Source organism: Suillus clintonianus (genome assembly GCF_016758775.1).
Source record: "Suillus clintonianus strain FC179 chromosome Unknown DEU56scaffold_135, whole genome shotgun sequence".
Classification (NCBI taxonomy): Eukaryota; Fungi; Basidiomycota; class Agaricomycetes; order Boletales; family Suillaceae; genus Suillus; species Suillus clintonianus.
Window position 1 is genome coordinate 52,782 of NW_024539359.1, and position 21,365 is coordinate 74,146.

At 49.8% G+C, this 21,365-nt stretch overlaps 6 protein-coding genes across 6 annotated transcripts; 4 read left to right on the forward strand and 2 right to left on the reverse strand.

The window, feature by feature from the left end:
* The first annotated feature begins 35 nt into the window (after positions 1-35).
* DEU56DRAFT_836014 (uncharacterized protein) lies at positions 36-3,019 on the forward strand. The gene is made up of 7 exons (XM_041354773.1): positions 36-293; positions 344-1,616; positions 1,678-1,741; positions 1,809-2,118; positions 2,170-2,240; positions 2,312-2,504; positions 2,558-3,019. The coding sequence occupies exons 1-7, from the start codon at positions 255-257 to the stop codon at positions 2,801-2,803; spliced, it is 2,196 nt and encodes a 731-aa protein (XP_041202551.1). The 5' UTR covers positions 36-254; the 3' UTR covers positions 2,804-3,019.
* DEU56DRAFT_836020 (RAM signaling pathway protein-domain-containing protein) lies at positions 3,020-6,508 on the reverse strand. The gene is made up of 6 exons (XM_041354774.1): positions 6,164-6,508; positions 5,999-6,110; positions 5,856-5,948; positions 5,547-5,803; positions 3,654-5,496; positions 3,020-3,532 (listed from the first exon to the last, which is right to left on the reverse strand). The coding sequence occupies exons 1-6, from the start codon at positions 6,421-6,423 to the stop codon at positions 3,167-3,169; spliced, it is 2,931 nt and encodes a 976-aa protein (XP_041202552.1). The 5' UTR covers positions 6,424-6,508; the 3' UTR covers positions 3,020-3,166.
* A 61-nt stretch (positions 6,509-6,569) lies between these two features.
* DEU56DRAFT_836022 (uncharacterized protein) lies at positions 6,570-8,319 on the reverse strand. Its single transcript, XM_041354775.1, has 4 exons — positions 8,100-8,319; positions 7,154-8,043; positions 7,071-7,092; positions 6,570-7,015 (listed from the first exon to the last, which is right to left on the reverse strand). The coding sequence occupies exons 1-4, from the start codon at positions 8,164-8,166 to the stop codon at positions 6,672-6,674; spliced, it is 1,323 nt and encodes a 440-aa protein (XP_041202553.1). The 5' UTR covers positions 8,167-8,319; the 3' UTR covers positions 6,570-6,671.
* Positions 8,320-8,346: 27 nt separating this feature from the next.
* DEU56DRAFT_836028 (uncharacterized protein) lies at positions 8,347-15,242 on the forward strand. The gene is made up of 18 exons (XM_041354776.1): positions 8,347-8,448; positions 8,510-8,708; positions 8,764-9,443; positions 9,499-9,803; positions 9,856-9,971; positions 10,019-10,317; positions 10,372-10,553; positions 10,601-10,655; positions 10,706-11,222; positions 11,276-11,893; positions 11,946-12,369; positions 12,419-12,736; positions 12,786-12,934; positions 12,984-13,197; positions 13,249-13,815; positions 13,867-14,248; positions 14,298-14,771; positions 14,824-15,242. The coding sequence occupies exons 1-18, from the start codon at positions 8,438-8,440 to the stop codon at positions 15,086-15,088; spliced, it is 5,775 nt and encodes a 1,924-aa protein (XP_041202554.1). The 5' UTR covers positions 8,347-8,437; the 3' UTR covers positions 15,089-15,242.
* A 179-nt stretch (positions 15,243-15,421) lies between these two features.
* On the forward strand, positions 15,422-17,078 carry DEU56DRAFT_747157 (uncharacterized protein; the record flags this gene model as incomplete). Its single annotated transcript, XM_041349256.1, has 2 exons — positions 15,422-15,649; positions 15,711-17,078. The coding sequence occupies 2 exons, from the start codon at positions 15,422-15,424 to the stop codon at positions 17,076-17,078; spliced, it is 1,596 nt and encodes a 531-aa protein (XP_041202555.1).
* A 2,395-nt stretch (positions 17,079-19,473) lies between these two features.
* DEU56DRAFT_836035 (actin depolymerizing protein) lies at positions 19,474-21,283 on the forward strand. The gene is made up of 6 exons (XM_041354777.1): positions 19,474-19,730; positions 19,784-19,962; positions 20,009-20,338; positions 20,390-20,483; positions 20,537-20,590; positions 20,648-21,283. The coding sequence occupies exons 1-6, from the start codon at positions 19,625-19,627 to the stop codon at positions 20,944-20,946; spliced, it is 1,062 nt and encodes a 353-aa protein (XP_041202556.1). The 5' UTR covers positions 19,474-19,624; the 3' UTR covers positions 20,947-21,283.
* Positions 21,284-21,365: the final 82 nt, after the last annotated feature.

The window sequence follows — 21,365 nt, forward strand, 5'->3', positions numbered from 1 at the left end:
AAGAGGTGACGCTGCGGTGAGGCGCCTGCGGTTGCTGTAGAGGACGCCGGTGAGAGGGCGCTCACGCTGGAACACCAACCAGTGCCCTAACGGGCTCACGATTTTGATTTTGTTCGTCGTCATTCCGACGGGGGGACTTTGGGTTTTCTTGTGCATCCTACTCTGTTCACGCAACTCGGACGTACGGCGTGTCTACCGACTTGCTCACTCTTCACTTTGCAGACGTTTTGTATATCCAATTGCTCAGCTGAGCTATGGATTCACCGCCTAATGTCCCGTACCAGGCCTACAAAGTGCGTTTATCATCTTAAATTCTCATTTATTCTGATTCAAATGTCAAAAGTCGAAACGACATTCCCGGGCAATCTCCTCTATTCATCTGGTTCCAAATGTCTCCCCGCCGCCGCTATCACGCCCATCGAGCATCATATCTACCGTGCCGTCCATCCCAGCTCCCACGTTCAATCGTCCACACGAATACTATGAGTCCGAGAAGGTCCTGACAGTCTCCACGGAGTATCCAAGTGTCGTTACTGTCGTAACAGACAAGACTCGAGCACCCAGCGTCGATATCGTACATTCGAAGGACCTTCCTTCATCACCGACCACTAATGACTCGTCAACTAGTACCGAGTTGCCTTCCCCGGCAAGCATCGATGTTGCGTTGCCAGATCCTGTGCAGGCGTCCGTGCCCGATGAGGAGCCAGTTCCACGTACAAACGGGAAAGACAAAGAAATAGAATTACCATCTTCATCTCCTGCGCCGTCCATAACGAAACTGCCTCCCACTTCCCCGAAACCATCCAAGTTCAGGCGCCTCCGTCCGCCCGCTGCAAAATCCCCGCTTGCTTCGCCTCTCCGCCCACCCGTCACGCACTCCCCCGCACCATCGACATCCAGCCGTCAACTCGATGCACCGCATTCACCTGTGATGCATAGCCGTGTCACCTCAGTTACATCAGTGATATCAGATAGCAGTAAACTACCTCCGCCAGTCTTGCTCCGAAGAGAGACCACCCCCTTTCCTCATAACCTCATCAACCCACCCCCGCGCTCATCTTCGATGGTCCCGCCCCTCCCACCACCTAAACTCTACTCGCCCACACCCACACCGGCATCCCTACCGGTAACTTCTACATCAGCCCCAGTATCAACACCCGCCTCGGCATCGGCTTCTCCAACAGCGTCAACTCCATCCCTCCCCTCCACCTCATCTGCACCTGCATCTTCCTCTGCACATACACGTGCATCCACCCCTGCACGATCTACGGCGCCCTACCGTCCAGGCTTTCAGCCCAAGGGTGTGTACCGGCCTCGTACAGATGAATTTGCTGAATATCGGAGGAAACGTGCTGACGAGGGGCGCATTGAAAGGACGAAGCTTGAGCGGAGACTCGAAAAGCTCATCGCTCTTCATTTTCCTGTGGAGAATTCTGCTGAGAAGGGCGTGGGTGCGAGGAAAGATGCCGTCAGTGTTAATGGAAAGGGAAGAGGGATGGAGAAGAGGAGGGCCTCGTCGTTTTTTAATCTTGATCTTAAGAACGTGGATGCAGGTGAACTGTGGAAAGGGGTATTGCAATCCCAAATGATACAGGGATCCAATGGTGATACTCGAGGTATATATGACACCGTTCATCTCGTTTGATTGGGTATTGACCAGTACAATGTCTGTTTCAGCTGCAGAGCAGCGGATAACACCTTGGCAGGACGATGCCGCCGTATCTAAATGTCCTCTATGCATGTACGTCCTCATTTCTACATCTATGTTCCACCCTTCGAACATAAGGATCTCACTTACATTCCTCCAGCGCTTCCTTTCACCCACTCACGAACCGTAAACACCACTGCCGCCTTTGTGGGACTATCATCTGCAGCCTCCCCCAAAAGCTCCCGCAGCGCCAGAGCCCCTGTTCAGTGCTCTTCGTCGTCGATGCCAAAACGCGGCGCATCGAGGAAGTCGGGGAGGGCGTCGATTACGGTGTACGTCGTGCGGGCGCTGGCGAGGAGGAGAAATTCCTCCGCGGCGTCAGGATATGCCGCGGCTGCAGACCTGTGCTCACGCGCCAGCAGTACTGGCAGGAGATGGCAAGCGTGCCGCCGTTTGTAAGGTTTTATGATGTAAGTCGGTTACTTGAGCTATGCGCTTGCGTGATACTGATTCAGGGATAGGCGTTTATTAGCCTCGAGAAAGAGATCGAGGATGCCATTCCGCAGTTTCAGGACCTCCTTCTTACGCTCAGGTACGTACTGACTGGGCTCTGCCCCGTTACGTTGATTCTGCACAGATTAATAAAACCGCCCATGCATCTAGCAATGATGACCAGCCTACTAAAGAAGCGTCCGCAGCACGGAAACGCCTCCTCGATGCGTTTGCCCAATACGACGCTTTGGCCAAACGGATACGTGCCATGCCTTGCATTACAGGGTCTTCGCAGAACCACGTACAGCTTGCAGTGCTCAGCAGGGCGAATCTATTTCTGCAAAAACACATGTTCCCATTACAAGTGTGTGAAACATGTTTCCTTCCATACTCTGAACTGACTAGCGTGATGCGCAGTCTCTGCCCAAGCCTAAGAAGCGTGATTCAAATTCGTCGCCTGCGCCTTTCGAGACACCGCTTGTGGATCCTGATTCGGACCTTGCCCATACACTACAGCCGCTTCTGGAACAAGAGGCTCTGCTCGAATCCTTTGTCGGTGAGGCGATGGCACAACGCAAGTTCGAAGACGCGAAGACACTCAAGGCGAACCTCGCCGAAATCAGAGCTGAGATCGATCGTATGTTAGGTGGTGGTGCACGATGAGACGATGCGCATGGGGTGATTATAGCTGGTTGACATGGGGTGATTATAACTGGTTGACGACGACTTGTCCATGCATGCAAAACACGATAATATCTTTGAATCTACCATCACATCCGCATCCTCATTTTATCGCTCTAATAGATCTTTATGCTTTGGGACCTTCTTATTTCATATACACATCACCTCATGTAGGATCCAGCATAATATAGGCATGGAAAATTTGAAAGCAAGAGACAGTACTAGTCGAATATGTAATGTGAGATATTGGTATGATGATGCTACAATAACTGCAGGAATGCGTCATGCGTCGTGAGGATGAGTCGTGGACATAACAATTAATGAGCTCTACAAAGCCACCAGGGCTCAGCCTTCATCACTCGTGTCCCGCATACGGGGTATAATGAAGGACTGATTTGGAAGAGCGCTCCGAGGGGCTGTTATGTGACCAAACAGTTTCAATGTCTTCGGCTGTGTGGAACTGCGGCTTCTAGATAAATTTGCACCAAGCCGCCCGTCCTCAGCTATCAGCCCGACTGCGGACGGCGCCAATATAGCAGTCATAGGAGAATATGGTCGTGGCGTTGTTGATGGCGAGAACGATGAGACGTGCAGGAGCATCACAAACTCTTGCGTGGCATTTGTCAACGCCAACATCTTGCCTAAAAGATCTGAGAACACGGCATGGGAAGTGCCGTGCGTTTTGACTAGATTTGATAATTTGACCACAATCTGTAGAAAGAAGTCCCGGTAGTCAGCATCACAGATCGCCACAAGCCTCAAGGGGATTGAAAAGACAAGTGGATCACCACAGGAATAAGGCCAAGACAAGACAAACAGAGCGATGAGTCACCTTGACGAACACGTGTGCGTCCTCGCGGAGCCCTTTTCTGTCAGCCCCTGGGTCTCCGCACCGCATAGCGTTTATATTAGTACGTAGGCGCTCTGTGGTGGATTTAGCTTTGAGCAGCGTGTTGCGGAATTCTTCAGCTCCTTCAGACAAATTGTCCACGATCTCTTTCAGCATCTCCCATACTGCAGGTGCTGCCTCCACTGCCACTTCCATGGCGTCGAGGGCATCCTTGTCGACGAGCGTCCGTGAAGGAGGTATGTCGAGTGTTGGGCGTCGGGCAGGCACATGAGGCGATGAAGGCGCAGCTGATGGCGTCAATGATGTTTGGGAGGCTTGTCGGGAGTGCTGCCCAGACAGCAATGACGTCCAAGGCATGCTGGAATTCATCAACGAGGGAGCCAGGCTCGATGTCGATGCTGAAAACGGGAGCGCCGGATGACGTTGTCCCGCACGAAGTGTCGCCGACGGGGAGTATAGAATTGTGCCAGGTGGCATTGGCAAGTCATATGATGGCAAGGATTTACCAATCTCCACGTCTTTCGAGCTGAATGACCCAGCATGACGCCGTGTGGTTCTTGCTCTACCAAGGGATTGTGTGGGCCGTGATCTGGCGATTGGAACACCATGCTGTGGGGCATTGAATGGGGAGTATGACGGAGGTGCTGAGGCAGGAAGCTCAGGACTGGAAGTCAGGACTGGTTGGGACTTCACTACATGAGGTCGCCGGCGATCCGAAAGATGAGGTTTGATGGCTTCAATGTGTGGGACCATTGACTGCCACGCACTCGATATCTCGGCCATGGCACCGTAAAAGATGAGCACCAATGACCGCATATAGCGGTCATCATCTTTGGATGCGAGGATATTCAACTGCAGTGACATCATCGCAATAGCTTTGCCAAACATGGCCGCGGTGTCTCTACTGCTTTCCACAAGCGCTCGGCAGAGTGAAGGAGGGGGTGTCGTTTTCTTGCAAATGGCATCAAACCGATCGAGGGCACCGTTCAACTGCATCATGTAAGTATACGCTGGGTCAGTGACTTTCTTCAGTACAGATGAGAGTTGCCGGTCGTTGGTGTAAGTGATGTAATGTGAAAGTGCCTGATACACCTGCGAAACAGAGAAAAACAGCGACCGTGCGCATTCCACAAGGGAGCGTAGGGAGGATGATAGATTGTTAATCATGGCATTGGTGGGAAGCGCAGAGAGACGTTTGAAGTATGCATGTCGTTCGACTTCGGGAACTGGCCGCGGAGGATCGCCGGAGGTTGGAGATGCAGATGTAGGAGGTGTTTGAGTGTAGGCCTTACGGCTTTGGAAATGCGAAGAACCGTCAGAAGATGATGATGAGTCTTGACGGTGTGAGAGAGGCGAGGGCATGGAAAACTCGTACTGCGACTGTGGATCAGGTGAGACCACTCCTTTGTTTGCCCCCCTGATAGCCTGCTTGTCGACACCATCACTCACGTTGGCTGCACGGAGGTCGGGCAGACTCTTCTTTCCAAACAGTGCTGGACGCCGATCACGAGCTGAACCGGCAAAAGATGCATTACGGCCATGCTGTGGACCATCTGACACGGCTGTACTGTCATCGTCTGTAGAAGATACTGACTCGGCAGGAGTAGGCAGGTAGCTCCCGACAGTCATTGATCGAGGTGGCACTTTGAACGGAGGAAGCATCCCCAGGCGTAGAGGCGGCGGGCGGTCGAAACGCGGCGATGTTGGCTTTACAGGTCCTGGAAGGGGGGGAAAGGGGGAGTCGATAGAGAAGGAGCGAGCATGGGGGGTAACACCTGGGTCTGACTCCTCCTGTATACGAGACCAGGACTGTATCTGGTCTTCGCTGTAGGTACGTCAGTCGGCATTCAGGTATGACAAAGACTCAATCCCTACATAGAGTTGTCCAACGCAGCATTCGCGCTCAAGAACGAATCGACACTGGGCTGTTTCACGTCCAAGGGAGGCCGAGAGTTGTTCTTCATCCACTTCTGCACGAATGTTATCCACTCCTTTCCTCCATCTGGTGTTTCCATAACATACTTCGGCGGCCACTCTATGGGATTGTGGTCTACCTTCAAGACATCGAGTTCACGAAAGTCTGCAAAGTACCCTGGGATGCGAGTTATTTTGTTGCGTGACAGGCAGAAAACCTGACGAGAGCACGTTTGACGCTATCAGGAAGAATGGGGCTAGGGAACGTACCCTCAGGTTGATCAGGGAGCCTGATTGGCTCGGTAGTCTTTTAATTTTGTTTCGACTTATGTCCAGAATCTCTAGGGACGGCATGACCGTCAACTGTGTCACGTTCAGCAAACGTATAACGCGTGAACTTCAGGGCTACCCACCACATCGGGGAAAGAGGTGAAACTGTTGTTCTGCAAATTCAAGTATCTCAAGCGAGATAGCAGGGCAAATGCAGTAGGGAGCGTAGCAAGGCGATTGTATCCCAAGGCGATCCTAAAGCAGTTGGTATTATGAAGTTGCGGCAACAACGCGTCGCAGCAACGTACCTGAGTACTGAACTCTCGTCATCGAGGGAGCCGTTCCTGCCCATGGTTGCCAGGTGTTCTGCACCATCCTCACCGACATCTGTCAGGTTCCTGTGTGTAAGATCAAGGGTAGCGCCATTGTCGGATGACTGTCGAAGTGCCTCCGCGATGTGTTCTTCCGTTAGTGAAGCAGAGAGCAAAGGAGATAAAGCGCCATGTCTGCTAGTACTCGGGAAAGGAGACGTGCGCCCAGCAGCACGGTCAGCGCCCGAGACTGACATTTAGAGAATAAAGCAAGAGTGTCGACGACCAGCTGGGCTTTCTAGGGCGTCGAACAAATAATATTGTTCCCAACAATGATTATTCTGAACCAGGCAGTTTGTCGGTACCATCCGGCCCAATAAATGCTGTACACTTCACGCGGTCTATCCGACGCTTCCACAGCGGACAAACCACAAATCTCATTTTCCGAATTTCGCATTGCTCGTAGTCACCATCAACGTACACTAAAGTCTGCCTAAAACCCCAACTAAAACCACATCGAAACAGAGAAACTGGTCTCTTCACTCCGCATCGCATGCCACCATCCAGGCGGAAAAAATAGCACATCACCGGGGGCCAAGGTCACGCACATAGCTTTCTGCGGCACCTCTTTCCAAAATCTGGGAAAAGCATCTCGCGATGCTTGCTCTGCCTCCGCGGAATCAGGAAACACATCCACTCGAGATGTGTTGCACATCGATGGCTCCGTAGCGTTGGCCGCCGGATTGTGAGATTTATCAGCAGTGTCAGATGTCGATGTGTCGAATGAATACATCAGATCGGAAACATCAGGCGGTGCGAGCCAGACGGTCTTGCGACCGACCACTTGGGCTAGCGCGAGAAGATTTAATATACAAGTAAAATAGCGCCCGAAGAAGTCATTCACCATAGCAATTAAAGAAGGGGTCCTATCAGATAGTATAAGTAGACTTGTGCATCGACAGGGCATCTTATCTTCGAGGGACTCACAGTATGGGCCGGGGAAATAGTACCCCTTGGGCCGAGCCATACATTGATGACAAGACCATCCGCATTTCCCGGAGGTTTGTATGCAGGATAACAAGATGGTGGATCAGGACACGCATAAACGTATTCGGGAATACCAATGTCCCCTTCAAGTGTCGGAAATTGCATCAAGAGATTATGCTGTGCAAGGTATAACACCTCATTCTGGGGTTGAGCTGGGTGTTCAGGAAAGTCGAGGGACTCTAGAAAAGAGTCCCAGGTCATCAGCCTTTGGGTCCATTCCTCAGTCCTGTAGTCTTTCCCAACTTCGACAGGCACAAGACGACCAGGGCCCGCCACGGAACGGAGATAGTCGATAGACGCCCACGAACTTAGGGCCTTCCAGCCTTGTACGTAACCATGACGTTGTAGCACAAATGGCTTTTGTGACCACTCCCTCCCGAATACATTTGGTGGGGGGTGAATATAGGGAACACTAAGAAAAAAGGCGCTGGAGTGGTACATCTGCGTCAGAGGGTGTTTGTGACTAGAAGAGGACTTTAGTGGTTTCAGCATTAGATGATTGTCTTGGATATCTTTGATGAGTTGATTGATAGCGTCCAATCTGCCAGGGGCGCCTGCTATAATGATAGCACGATCCAAGGCAGCAACAGCTTCTGTCGCTGCTGCATCATCATCCTGTGCCGAATCAGAAACTTCTGATATAGCGCAGAAGAGGCTGGCGTCTGTGTATAGCCTTCGCCAACAAAGGGACTGGGATGGCGGTAAGGAGGACATTTCTCGATACGCCCTATCGATGAAAGGTTTCATTGATGTAGATGAGTCGACGTTGTCACGCAGTGAACAAGCCGCAGCGTGAAACTCGAGGTAAGCCGAGCCGCATCGCCGTAAATCTTTGTGATCGGAAAAAATTGGTAATTTTCGACTTCTTCCGAAAAATGAAACGTACCAACTGTGCACGGGTGACTTTCGTCACTCAACTCTGCCAGGAGTTGGTCAAAAAATTCAAGGCTCATGAGCAGACAGAGCTCAGAGTCGAGGATGCGCGTCTAAATGATGGCTACGCGCTTTGCTCTGCGAACTCCACGTGTGAAAGGCATCGAAGTGTCACAAACACGCGAACATTTACGTGACAGAATGCATTTTCCGTCACGCGTGGCTGAAGATAAAAAGGACGACGGGGAAGGTGCGGCCGTGAGAAAATTCCCCAGACGATCATTTCCTCTCAAAGTAATCCATTGCATCCGGCCCGCGCCGAACGGCGTTGACCGCATTCCTTTTTCGGATATGACTTCGAGGTACGCCGTTCGTCCGCAGTGTTATACTTATTGCATGCGAATAATCAATCGCTTCTTCCAGGTTGGACAGGCTCCTTCTTCTTCTTGATACAGGATCTTCATCCTCCGTGAGGAATACAGCAGCCAAACAACTTGCCCAACTAGCAGCCAAAAGTGTAATCAGTGATGTTGCAGTTCAAGATGATATTAAGTCAACTCGTCACCATGTCCCTCTCGGTGACTCCTCAGCATGGTCTGAGTTAATGGCCGTCGTGGCTCGAGTTCGTATAGCGTGCTCCACACTATGCTTCTTCATGCTGACTCTCGTCTGCTCAGATCTTACCTTATTTGCATTCAAAGAGCCATGACACAAGATCGGCCGCGTCGAATGCACTCTCACAAATATTCTCCCTTGTGCCAGTATGGCAGCCACAAGCTGTGGATGTCAAACCTCCCCTAGATCTAGATACATCTTCTCCCGATTTTCCTGCATTTTCTGTGCAAGAGCTCATGCAGAAAGGCGTGCTGCTTCTTGCATCATCCGGAAAAGAATTTTCAAAGCCAACTGGCATCCTTGCAAACGCGGCAGAGGTTAAGAGAGCTCGTAAGGAGGCCATGGGTCGGCTAGGCCTCGACTTCCTTGAAAGTGTGGGTGCCGCAGATGACATGGACCTGGACAAGGAACTCGCCATCGAAGGGGAGACTGAAACTGATCATGACAACGAAATTTCTCCTAAGAGAGAGGACACAGCTACTCCCCTAGACTCCCCGATGGAGGTTGAGGCTTCAGTCAAACGCGAACGTTCGCCACCTCCATCACTATCTCGCCCTAAGAGCACTACGCCCGCTGCGTCGTCACCCGTAACAGAAGGAGATTGTCTCAATGGTCTTTCAGCACGCGAACGAAATCGTCTGAAGCGTAAACGGAAACCAGGCAACTCTGCCTTTGTCGCGGCACCCCCTCCACCCCCTGCCGGCGCTAAGTACAACACGACTCCTGCAGGGCCATCAAACAAGTAGGTACAATTACGACAATGCTTTGTTATGTATCTCACTGTCTTAATCGCCCAGAGCGCGGTTGGTATCGGCCGAACCACAGGACGCGCCAAGATCACGAGTAGACAGTCCTGCTGACGCTGTCAAAACCTTCTCTCCTGAGAAGGTCATCATAGATCCATTAAAGGGTGGTGCTGTGTCACCGAAAGCGGCCCAACAATCACATGCACTGGAAGTCACTCCAGGGGGTTGGATGTGGCAGGGTATTGTAGCCCTCCTAGAAGTTGACTTGTTCTCTGCAAATTGGGAATCGAGGCATGGTGCTGCTATGGCTTTGCGCGAGTTGCTCAAAGTTCAAGGATCATCGGGTGGCATGAAAGGTGACGTTTATCTTGTGATCATGCCGAGCTTGATTTTGACGGCAAAATTCAGACGGTTTATCCGCGGAGGAAAATTCTCTTGCGCATGAGCGTTGGTGTAATGACTTAGCCGCAAAACTTTTGTGCGTTTTCGTCCTCGACCGTTTCGGGGACTTTGTCTCCGACCAGGTTCGTTTTTTGTGCATATTTAGTATATATTCCTGAATTCCATCCAGGTTGTTGCACCAGTTCGTGAGACAGTGTCACAAACACTTGCTTCTCTGCTACTCCACATGCCTCAGCAGTCCGTGAAGCATGTCCACTCCATACTACTACAGATGATTAGACAAGACTTCCCGTTGGGACACAAACCAACCAAGAGCAAGAAAGGCGATGGTAGTCATGTATGGGAAGTTCGGCATGCAGGTCTTCTCGGGATCAAGTACGAGGTTGCTGTGCGAAGTGATCTTTTTGAGGCAGCTGGTGATACAGGCAAGGAGATTCTGCAGGGCGTCGTTGATGCCGCAGTGCTCGGGTAAGCATTTCACATGGTATCCATGGTCACCCTTCCTAACATCTGGTCATGCAGTCTCAGTGATCCTGACGATGATGTCCGTGCTGTGGCCGCATCTTGTTTGCTTCCGATCGCGGGTCATCTTGTCGAGCAACTTCCAGAATCCCTGGATAGAGTGCTTTTGGTTCTCTGGAATTGCTTACGCGGCATGAAAGATGACTTGAGCTCAAGTGTTGGCGCAGTAATGGATTTATTGGGTGAGATTCTAATTGTTGCCTTACAGAATAGTACTCACGGGCGGTAGGTAAACTCGTAACTTACAGCAAGGTCATTGATATCCTTGCACAAGCTAGCGTGTCGTAAGCTTCTCTTGCTTGTTCCCGGTCGGATATCTGACGGTCCCCAATAGCCTCCCGCTCACGGAATTGGCACCCACACTCTTCCCCTTCTTCCGACACACAATCCCCAACGTTCGTCTCGCCGTGGTCAAGACGTTGCTTTCCTTCATGACCGTGGCTTCCCTTCCTCGTGAATGGATCGTCACGCCATTCTTTCGCCTTCTTTTCCAGAATTTGATTGTGGAAGAGCGGGCAGACATTCGCGCTGTCACTTTGACAGCATGGCGGACAGCGCTCGAGGTCGTAGCGGATGTGCCTGGATGGATTAAGAAGTTGGTGAAGCAGCAAACCGTCCTTGATTGGTACTCGACCATGATGACGCCACTTGGTGCTCCAATCGACTGCTCAACGTTTCATTACCCTGCCTTCACGGAAGATGAGAGTGACGCAGGCCCGCTGGAGAGACATAACGTTGACAAGAACATGCTCGCCCAGGATCTATCACTAGTCAGTGCGGGGGTAATTATGCAGGCTCGAATCGCCGCGGCTACCTCCATGGCGTATTTGATGATTTATTGGCCTCCCAAGGTGCTGCGTTTTTTTTTAGCGCGCGTCAATTTTCTTCTGATGCCTTTTTGTAGTCCATCGACGAGCTCTTCCAGCCCATACTTGTGCATTACTTGCAGTCAACCAGTATGCTCCAGAAATTCTTGGCCGCTCTCGTCTCAGAGGAATGGGCCCGCGCGTATGATGCAACGTCGCCATCTGCACCCATCATCGAGGCGTTTCCTCTTGCAGCAGAGCTCAGCACGATGTGTTTGGCTTGGTTGCAGGGCACGCCTCCAATCGCATATCACGAGATGGCGTTCACGCTACACCGCATCCACTCAGAGTGCGCTGCGCTTCTTCGTTGCTTCGCGACTGATTGCAAGATCCCTATCTCCTTGATTCCTCATCTTGGTGACGAGATTGACATCACTGGCACAAAACCGAACAGTTTCACCATCGAGACTGCAGAAGAAGCGGTTGGCCCAATGTATATGAAACTGAAAGACAGCCTTGGGCGTACGAAGAAGCGCGAGTTGGGAGTTATTGCCGAGAAGAGACAGAAGGTCGTGATTAGCATCGAACAATACTCAGAGGTCAAGGCACAGCACGACACACGTGTTTCAGCGGCTTTTGCTGCCGCCTTCGTTGCGCTCCGAAGCACCCCAGATAAAGTTAGTCCTGTGGTCAAGGGCATCATGAACGGCATCAAGGTGTGTTGATTGTTGATTCTCGATTGCTAAAACATAACTTACTTTGTTTCAGAACGAGGAAAATCTAGATCTCCAGACCCGCTCAGCAGTGGCAGTAGCAATGTTCATTGACTTCTGCTTCCAGCACAATATTACGCAGCCGCCCGACAAAATCGTCAAGAATTTGTGCACATTCCTTTGTCAAGATGTGGAACAAACACCGACATTTGCCTATTCGCGGTCTGTATACAAGGGTATTTTGTCCCTCACCTCTTGGTCAAAGCAACCGCCGCAGCCAGCAAAGAATGGCAAGGATACCTCGAAGGGTGCTGACAGTGCCAAGTCGAGCGATGATGCTGCAAAAGCACAGTTATCAAGACGAGGAGCTTGCCTAGCATTTGATCAGCTGTCGACCAAGTTTGGCTCCCAGCTCCTTCAGGTCATCCCGAAGATGTGGATTTCCATGGCAGGAGGGCTGCTGAGCGCATGCACAACAGGTGCAAAGAAATTTTATCTATGCTTCTAATTTTCCTGACCTCTACTCAGAGTTACCACACGAAGCTGACGTCCTCATGGATAAACAATATGGACAAGATGTCATTGATTCGCTCAGTGTCCTCGAAGCCGTTGTGCCTTCTTTTCACCCCGATCTTTGGCCCAAGCTTGCAGAATTGTTCCCCGCTATTGCCATGGCGTTGCGTAGCCGATATGCCATCATTCGGCAGGCAGCTGCACGGTGTTTTGCTACCATCTGTAATGTGATGACTTCCGACGCCATGCTATTTGCCATCGAGAAGATCATCCCATTATTGGGAGACGCTATCGTGCTGTCAAATCGTCAGGGTGCTGCAGAAGCTGTCTATCGTACGTGCTCAACTGCTTTTGAATGTTCTGTCAGTCATACCTCGCGCAGATATCGTCCAGCACCTCGACCTCAAAGCACTACCCTACGTCATCTTTCTTATCGTCCCTGTTCTTGGGCGCATGAGCGATCCCGATGACGACATTCGCTCTGCGACTACCAATACATTCGCGTCCTTGATCAAGATGGTTCCATTGGAGGTGTGTACTGTTGCCTGGTATACATTCCCCACGTTTACATATTTTTCAGGCTGGTTTGCCTGACCCTCCCGGCTTCCCTGGGGAGCTGCTGAAGAGGCGCGAAACGGAGCGACAGTTCCTCACTCAACTTCTTGATGGTAGCAAAGTCGAACAGTACACCATACCTGTTGTTATCAAGGCGGAACTCCGTAAATACCAGCAGGAAGGTGTTAACTGGCTGGCATTCTTGGCTAAGTATCAGTTACACGGGATTCTTTGTGATGGTGTGTTTGAGTTTCCTATGAGACTTCTCGTGTCATTCTGACATATTCTAGATATGGGTCTTGGAAAAACCTTACAGTCCATTTGCATACTGGCCGGCAAGCACGAAGAGCGAGCCAAAAAGTATGAAGAAACACAATCGCCTGATGCTGTCCATCTTCCATCCCTCATCGTCTGCCCTCCTACTCTTACCGGTCACTGGTACTACGAAATCCTAAAATATTCCGAGAACTTACAACCCATTCTCTACACCGGAAATTCCAAGGAGCGTGCAAAGCTTCTTCCTAAACTGTCCAAGAAAGATGTGGTCATCACCTCATACGAAGTTGTGCGGAACGATATTGCGAGCCTAGAAGATTTCAGCTGGCTATACTGCATCCTCGACGAAGGACACGTGATCAAGAACGCAAAGACCAAACTCACAAAAGCTGTCAAGGCTATACATGCACAACATCGTCTTCTTCTCTCGGGCACTCCAATCCAGAATAACGTGTTGGAACTCTGGAGTCTTTTTGACTTTTTGATGCCTGGCTTCCTTGGGACCGAAACGTCGTTCAACGAGCGATTCAGTAAGCCAATTCTGTCAAATCGTGATGGAAAAGCGAAGACTGGTGAAGCTGGTAAGCGACGCGTCCTGAGAACTAGTCTGTGGTTAACCAAATTCTATGTAGCCGCTCTTGCTCTCGAGGCTCTGCATAAGCAAGTCCTGCCCTTCCTATTACGACGGCTGAAAGAGGATGTCTTGAATGACCTACCCCCGAAGATCATTCAGGACTACTACTGCGAGCTGTCAGAGGTGCAAAAAACTCTGTATGACGACTTCTCCGGCTCACAGGCCAAGACGAATGCGGAGGATGCTATCCAAGGAGCCGCCAAGGATGCCCCACAACAGCATGTCTTCCAATCATTACAGTATCTCCGCAAACTTTGCAATCATCCTTCACTGATCCTGAAAACCAACCGAGACGCTGTCATTGCAGCCCTCGCCAAGATCAATTGCAAGATCGGCACCTTGAACGATATTCAGCACGCACCAAAATTACTTGCTCTACGGTATTGTCTTCATTTATTAACCCAGTGGTGATACTCAAGTGCGGGACAGGCAATTACTCACAGATTGCGGTATTGGAGGCAGTTCTTCGGTTACAGGTGAAAGTGGGAAGATCGATCCTGCGGAGAGCATGTCGGAGTCGAGCAGTGCATTCTCCCAACATCGTGCTCTAATTTTCTGTCAGATGAAGCAAATGTTGGACATCATCGAAAATGATCTCTTCAAGCAACACATGCCTTCAGTGACATACATGCGACTCGATGGCGGAACGGACCCCAACAAGCGGCATGCTATTGTTCAAACATTCAACTCAGATCCCAGTATTGACTGCCTTTTATTGACAACACACGTCGGTGGGCTTGGTCTGACCCTCACTGGAGCAGATACTGTAATATTTGTGGAGCATGATTGGAATCCTATGAAGGATCTTCAAGCTATGGACAGAGCTCACCGTATTGGGCAGAAAAAGGTTGTCAATGTATATCGCTTGATCACGAAAGGCACGTTGGAAGAGAAGATCATGGGGTTAGTTCTATATTTTTCCTTGTTGTATCTAGTCCCTGACAGCGTCCGATAGCTTGCAACGCTTCAAGCTCAACATTGCGAACTCGGTTGTGACGCAGCAGAACTCTGGTCTGTCGTCGATGGATACAGATCTTGTTCTCGACCTTTTCAGACGAACAACGGAAGAGGAAGACGCAGCGGCAAAGAAGAAGGCGAAAGCGCCAGCGGGTCCTGTCAGCCAGAAGAACCTCCTGGCGGGCCTTGAAGACATTCCCGCAGAAGATGAGTATGAGGGGCTCGATCTATCGAGTTTCATGGGCTCCTTGGGCATGCAGTGAGGTTGACGATTCTAGATTTGGCATTCACATTGATCGAGCACTGGCTTGGTTTTCACTTGACACGATTACATATGTTGCATCTATAGTAGAATGTACCCATACTCCACCAATAATGTATAGTGTAGATTAAGTTACAAATAGGTTTTCTCTCTAACTTGGACTTAGTCTTTAGTGAATGGCCTGGGGAAGCGTTGCAAGACAGCGTGACGCGTCGACTAGTGTTTTTGACACTAAATTTGGATTCAATTTGTACTACTTACGTGACATAGCACAACATCTCTCTTGAGTTGTCACTGGTTCGAGCTCCAGTGGCGAAATAGTTCAACTCTTGTCATGCATATCTGTCTCTTGCCCGCAGAAACCCTACTTGACATATTCGCAACTATCCATGAAGACTGTGACAAACCAATATCCTGTGCCACACTTGCTGCTCTTGCAAGAACGTGTAGAAAATTCAAGGAGCCTGCACTTGATATGCTTTGGAAACAAATTGATGGGTTCGGACCACTCATATCATGCTTCCCTGAAGGTGTAAGTAACAGAGATGTGCAAGGAAATCTGGTGAGCTAGACATGTCCAACGCAGATCGACATGATATGGAATACCGACAATTTTCAAACAGACGCTCATCAGACCTCCCTTCATCAGAGAGTGGAGGATTTTTACTCAATATGCACACCGTGTCCGCTCCTTGAGCTTCAATCCCTCCAAGCTAGATGCCATAGACGATCGGGTTGTGCAAGCGCTCATTTCTGCGCCATCACCTACGCTGTTGCCCAATCTTTGTAGATTGCAATGGTTGGATAACCGAGAATGCTTCACTCCGCTATTGCGCTGCCTTCTTGTGCCAAGCATCAGGTCGATCGAGCTGGGAACTATTTTATCATCCCACTGGGTACCCTCCTTTGCCAAATCAACCCTGCTAACTTCCCTCAGTGCTCGGTGTCCATCCATTCGGGAACTTGAGTGTATATACGGGTTTGACTCTGAAGACAGCAGTTCAGATGCAATATCCGACGCTGTATGTGGTTTGCGGGAGCTCATCCATCTTACGGTCGGGGTCCTTGACACACGAGCGCTCCTTCACCTGGCTTCTTTACCGTCGTTGAAGTCTCTGTACTTCAGAACGCACGATATCGACAACACCCAAACCAATGCCACTCCAACATTTGCCTCCCAAATCGATCGAGTGCACATCCTTGTACCGTCGCTTCTAATTCTTGCTCGCTGTCTCAGAAACATCCGTTTTCTCTCCTGTCGATCAGTGTTTTTGGTCATCGATGACAGCAATTCAGCGCTACCTTATGATCCACTGCTTATTCCAGAAATTATCGCCTCTTTTTCGGAGTGTTTCTCTCCTGCTCTCGAGCAATTTTCGTTCGACTTCGACTTCGAGCACCATTTAATCGCCCTTGCTGATCCCCGTTTTGTACTTGCCTTCGATGCAGTCGCCCCGTTATTGCCTTTCAGTCGCTTAACAAAGTTAGACCTCGATTGGATCTGCACTTCGGCTATCGACGATGCGTTGCTCAGGAGAATGACGCAATCATGGCCTCTGCTCCAAGAATTCCGCTTTGGAAGTGGTAGTTGTTGGTCGGTCCCACCATCTCTCACCTTCATAGGACTCACCTACCTCATACAACATTGCCGGGGCTTGCGCACCATTGAAATGACTTTCTGCGCATGCTCAGTTGATACCAACAGCGAGCCGTTCTCTAAAACCATTCCCAACGAGAATGTGACCAGAATTTTTGTGGGGATGTCTCCAATTGTCGATTCCATCGCCGTGGCTTGTCAACTGCATACGTTGCTGCCGAAGTTGATCACTGTGGACCGCTTCGGATTGCTCAAGGACTTGCGCTCCACACCTCAATTTCAATGTTTTGATGAAGAATGGGCTAGGGTTGACGAGTTCCTGGTAGTGCTCACTACAAGCGCAGAAATGAAAGAGAACATAGGCCAAGCACCTCAGTGCTCTTTGTCGCCCTGACGCACCCTGGGTATATCAATTGGGTGGTGACATGGATACAAGTGCTACGGAACTATATACTCGGTCATCTACCCAATGTCTACTAACCTCATCTATTCAAAACCCTCTTACTACTTTCTTCGTCTTAATGGTCTATTTGCACCGACGCTTGTTTCTTGACGATCAATGGTACATCTACGTATACCTAGAGGCTAGCGTCACCAACATTTCAACGCGCGTGTCATGCCATGAGGGCTCTCTGATCACGCGTCAAGGCTCAACTGCCAGCGGAGGTGGGCACTCAACGCGACTACGAGCGGCCCAAGGAGCGGGAAAGCTTGCAAATATGCTTTGGGCCTTGGGCAGTAATGCATAGTGAATGGTCGTGTTGGTGTGAGTAAGTTGTTTCTCTCGGCCTGAGGCCCGAGGATGCGACTGAACACTCCCCGTAATAGCATCTGAAACCAAACCGCTTTTGACACAGCTAATGTCTTTGTGACTGCGACTGATCTTGTTGCGTTTTATATCCTATTATGAGGACTTGATGACCAAGAGGTCAAGACTGTCACATGCTGTAAGGATAGGCGTGAACAAATAGCCTATGACTTTATTTTTGCACCATGAGACTGCGTCTAAATTTTCTTCATTCGGTTGTAATTACCTGGCGTAGATGTCTTGTTTCTGGCATGACTTGTCGTGTGATTTGCGCAACAGCTGTGAGTGCCCTTGTGAAAAGTCCATGACATTAGTCAGGGATGGGTGTTCTCCCAACAAGAAAAGATTGAACCAAAGTGCAAGCAAACAGAGAAGCAATTGATTTTCTGATGGGCTGGCCTACGTGTTCAAGCAAAGTTGACCACCGATCGGTCAGACTTGAGTCATCTGAAATTGTGCTCTTCAGAATCATAGGTGACTCGGACTAGACGCGATACATCATCTGTACAAACTCGATGGCTAGTAATCAGGTTCATCATCGGGCACGGTGCAGCAGGTCCAACAGTCTGAGCTAGTTTCGACGGCTATCGACCCTTCCCCACAGTCAGGTGCCGCAGTATAGCATGCCGATTCGCAGACTGTGTCATTGGTAGCAGTTGCCTTCACCCCAGCGACAGCGGCGAAAATGGCAAGGATGGCGAACTGAATAGGCTTCATGATATCTAATATGGTTATGCATCAGTGATGGCCATCAGTACGAGGAACCCACACACCAGCAAGTTTGATTGTGCAGTTGAGTGCGCGAAGAGACTATAGCGAGTCCAGGAAAAGTTGCGTGGTATCGATTGAGTGAAACAGATACAGCGTTGCCTGCAAGGGCCACTCACCGAAAGTTTCAAGGCGTTTGTCCCGAGAATTTTGGGATGCGATCGTGTTCAATTTATATTTCAGGCTGTTAGCGGCTGAATGGTGGAATTCGTCACGTCACTAGCCAGCCGTTCCCAACCTAATTCGCGCCAGAAGCAGTGTTTCTGCTTCAACTTCGAGACTAGAAAATTTATCGCGGTTTCAATGTGAGAAATTTATTCGCTGCCGTATACTTACATATGTTCGGCTCGAGAAATGGAACTTGTCGCGTCGCAAACCGAATAGACTATCGGAGGGTTACAATAACCCCCACCGGAAGAATGTGTTTGTGTCCGCATATGAAAATGGTTGCATTCCTTTCTTCGGCGTTCAGCAAGCGAATAGCAATCACGTCAGGAGCATGTCATGCTGGCTGAGTGGGATACCATCGCTTCGTGGTATATCAGTTACAGGACCTAGTCGATGCGCATAAGATCCAGAATATTCAGAATATTTTGTGCTTGTGCCAAGTGGCTTTCATCGTTTTCACTTCGGGATCCGACCTCTCAGATCTGAATACTGTTCCATGACATCCTGCATCATGGCTGTCAGCGTCAGCGGTGTTGAAGTAGACATACTACATAAATACCACATGTGTGATCGCTAGGGCGAATTGAGGCACCCACGGTGTGCTGCTGCACCTACTCTTTGGACAGGGCCTATAATTTCTAACGGAAAACCTGTTGGATGATCGGGGCACCGTACTGATATGAAGTTGAATCGAATCATAGCTTGGTTTAGTGCTGTAGGGTGAGCCAAGCAGTGAGACATACTTAATAGTATCGTCGAACCAACCAAAATCTTCCCTCCCATTCTGAGAGGCGGTATATGTCTTGAGCGACCGTCCCAAGCACAGGATTACTTGTTACAGTCCGCTTGTCAAAGCGCTGTTTGACAAGGATTGGGTAGATAGCTCAGACCAAGCTGATTATATACCCGGACTCAACGTTGCTGTCACCGTCGTGGTGTACTATCCCACGCCGTCTTGAACATGCAATGCTCTGTGCGCAGTGAGAGCAGTCACCAAGCAGTTTTTATAGATCAGCGCGGTGCTTGACAATGTGATCCTCCTCGAGGTGACGAGCTGACCGCAGCTGCCTGGAGCAATATAAAAACGAAAGGGTTTACAAGAACTGCCAGTTCAAGCTACATTTTGATTCCGAGTCAGTTTGGGTTCAGTTCAACTTTACTACCGTGACAACTTGCAGTATACCACATCAAACGCGATGGCCGCTACCTCTGGGATTGGTGTTTCCCCCGAGCTTACAAAGGAATTCGCTGATGCTGTCGAGACAAAGAACGTTCGGTTCATCAAAGTCATCATTCAGGACGGTCTCTGCCAGTTTGCTTGTCTGCGTCTTTAGTAATCTCATATCTTCAGACAGAGTCTCTCGTTTCGGTAACCTCCCTGTCAGTCACCGAATCCTTGAATGAGGATTTGGTACAACTTCAAGATCATCTTGAAGAGAAGGAACCATGCTACATCCTGGCGCGTCTCGATGACCCTCCTTCAGAATGGCTTGCAATCAGCTATGTGCCAGATTTTGCCAACGTTCGGGATAAGGTAGGTATTGTTATTGATATCGCTGAACTCTATCTGATCATTTCAGACACTGTATGCTTCCACGCGTGGTTCTTTGACCAAGTCGCTAGGCTCGACTGTTTTCACGGACAGTCTGTTTGCAACCTCCAAGGCGGACGTGACACCTGAATCATATGAGGCTCACAAGAAGCACCAGGCTGCACCCAAACCTCTGAGCGCGCGGGAGCAAGAAATTGCAAATATCAAGGCAGCTGAACGAGAAGCTGGAAACAGTTATGAAGGCAGCAATGCAAGAAAGAACCACATTGGTCAACGCGTAGGCCTGTCTTGGTCATCGGACGCTGAGGACGCTGTGAAGGGGCTTGGCTCGCGAGATGATAGTCGGATCGTCATATTGGTTCATATCACCATTGTTTACATTGCGCGAGACATTCACACATCATTTTAGAAAATCGAACCATCAACCGAATCACTTGAGCTGGACTCTTTCGCAGATGTAACAGTGGATCATTTGAGTTCAAGCATACCAAGTGACCAACCCTGTACGGGCTCTTTGTGTCGCGATATGTGCTGCGCTCACACGTTCTTTCATTAGCATATGTGTTCTATGCGTGGACAAACTCATATTCTCAGTCAGGCGGAGACATCGGTTTGTGTCGTTGTACCCGCTGGGATCGCACGCAATATATCTGACTTTCTTGCCCAGTCTTCATATACTCTTGCCCTACGACATCACCTGTTCGATACAGAATGCTTTATTCATCAGCGGCTATGTCGACTTATCTCGCGGCGAAGGATTTATTGGCAGAAATTGGGTCAACATTCCCGCTTGCAACGAAGAGGATTGAAACGTCGGACCCAACGGAACTCGATGAGGCGTTCCTCAAGACTAGTCTCAACCATGATGAACCCGCAGGTTCCATTACCAATAATAGTGGTGCTCGGCAGGATGACCCTGCAAAACCCTCATTCGCGAAACCAAGAGGCCCCGCGAGGAGGCGATGAAAGCTAAAGAAAGATCGTAATACCGTTCCAAATGTGCAGTAGTGTGAACATAACAACTCGGATATAAACTTGTATATCTGTCAGGAGTGCCACTCCGCTGATAATGGAATCCCCTTCGTACCGTACTGACGAATCACTCCCTTTCTTGCTTCAGTGTCCCTCCTAGTGAATTGACCACCCATTCTTGTCAGTGTATCTTGATAGATATAAGTGTAGGCGGTTAGGGAAGAATGAATCCTCATTTATTCTTGGCCCATCTATACTTTTATCCATCCGAAAAAAGAATTATCGCCATGCATACCGGAGCATCGCATGCAGGGGTTCAGTGCGAGTGGGACTCCGCTGAGCTCCGGATGAGCTAGTGCTCAACAAAAAGTTGTGGACATGTGACCAACCAAACACACTTATAACATCGTCAT

Excerpts from the sequence above, each read along its gene's own strand:
- DEU56DRAFT_836014 (XM_041354773.1), top strand. The coding sequence starts at position 255 with ATGGATTCACCGCCTAATGTCCCGTACCAGGCCTACAAA. Across the intron at positions 2,119-2,169 it reads CGTTTGTAAGGTTTTATGAT|GCGTTTATTAGCCTCGAGAA; the intron begins GTAAGTCGGTTA and ends ATTCAGGGATAG. Across the intron at positions 2,505-2,557 it reads AACACATGTTCCCATTACAA|TCTCTGCCCAAGCCTAAGAA; the intron begins GTGTGTGAAACA and ends CGTGATGCGCAG.
- DEU56DRAFT_836020 (XM_041354774.1), bottom strand. The coding sequence starts at position 6,423 with ATGTCAGTCTCGGGCGCTGACCGTGCTGCTGGGCGCACGTCTCCTTTC. Across the intron at positions 6,111-6,163 it reads GACGAGAGTTCAGTACTCAG|GATCGCCTTGGGATACAATC; the intron begins GTACGTTGCTGC and ends CAACTGCTTTAG. Across the intron at positions 3,533-3,653 it reads ACGCACACGTGTTCGTCAAG|ATTGTGGTCAAATTATCAAA; the intron begins GTGACTCATCGC and ends TTCTTTCTACAG.
- DEU56DRAFT_836022 (XM_041354775.1), bottom strand. The coding sequence starts at position 8,166 with ATGAGCCTTGAATTTTTTGACCAACTCCTGGCAGAGTTGAGTGACGAA. Across the intron at positions 7,093-7,153 it reads CTATTTCCCCGGCCCATACT|GACCCCTTCTTTAATTGCTA; the intron begins GTGAGTCCCTCG and ends ACTATCTGATAG. Across the intron at positions 7,016-7,070 it reads CCCCTTCTTTAATTGCTATG|CCCAAGTGGTCGGTCGCAAG; the intron begins GTGAATGACTTC and ends TTCTCGCGCTAG.
- DEU56DRAFT_836028 (XM_041354776.1), top strand. Across the intron at positions 10,318-10,371 it reads GTTGATGCCGCAGTGCTCGG|TCTCAGTGATCCTGACGATG; the intron begins GTAAGCATTTCA and ends CTGGTCATGCAG. Across the intron at positions 11,894-11,945 it reads GCATCATGAACGGCATCAAG|AACGAGGAAAATCTAGATCT; the intron begins GTGTGTTGATTG and ends ACTTTGTTTCAG.
- DEU56DRAFT_836035 (XM_041354777.1), top strand. The coding sequence starts at position 19,625 with ATGGCCGCTACCTCTGGGATTGGTGTTTCCCCCGAGCTTACAAAGGAA. Across the intron at positions 20,339-20,389 it reads ATAGTCGGATCGTCATATTG|AAAATCGAACCATCAACCGA; the intron begins GTTCATATCACC and ends ACATCATTTTAG. Across the intron at positions 20,591-20,647 it reads TCAGTCAGGCGGAGACATCG|TCTTCATATACTCTTGCCCT; the intron begins GTTTGTGTCGTT and ends TTTCTTGCCCAG.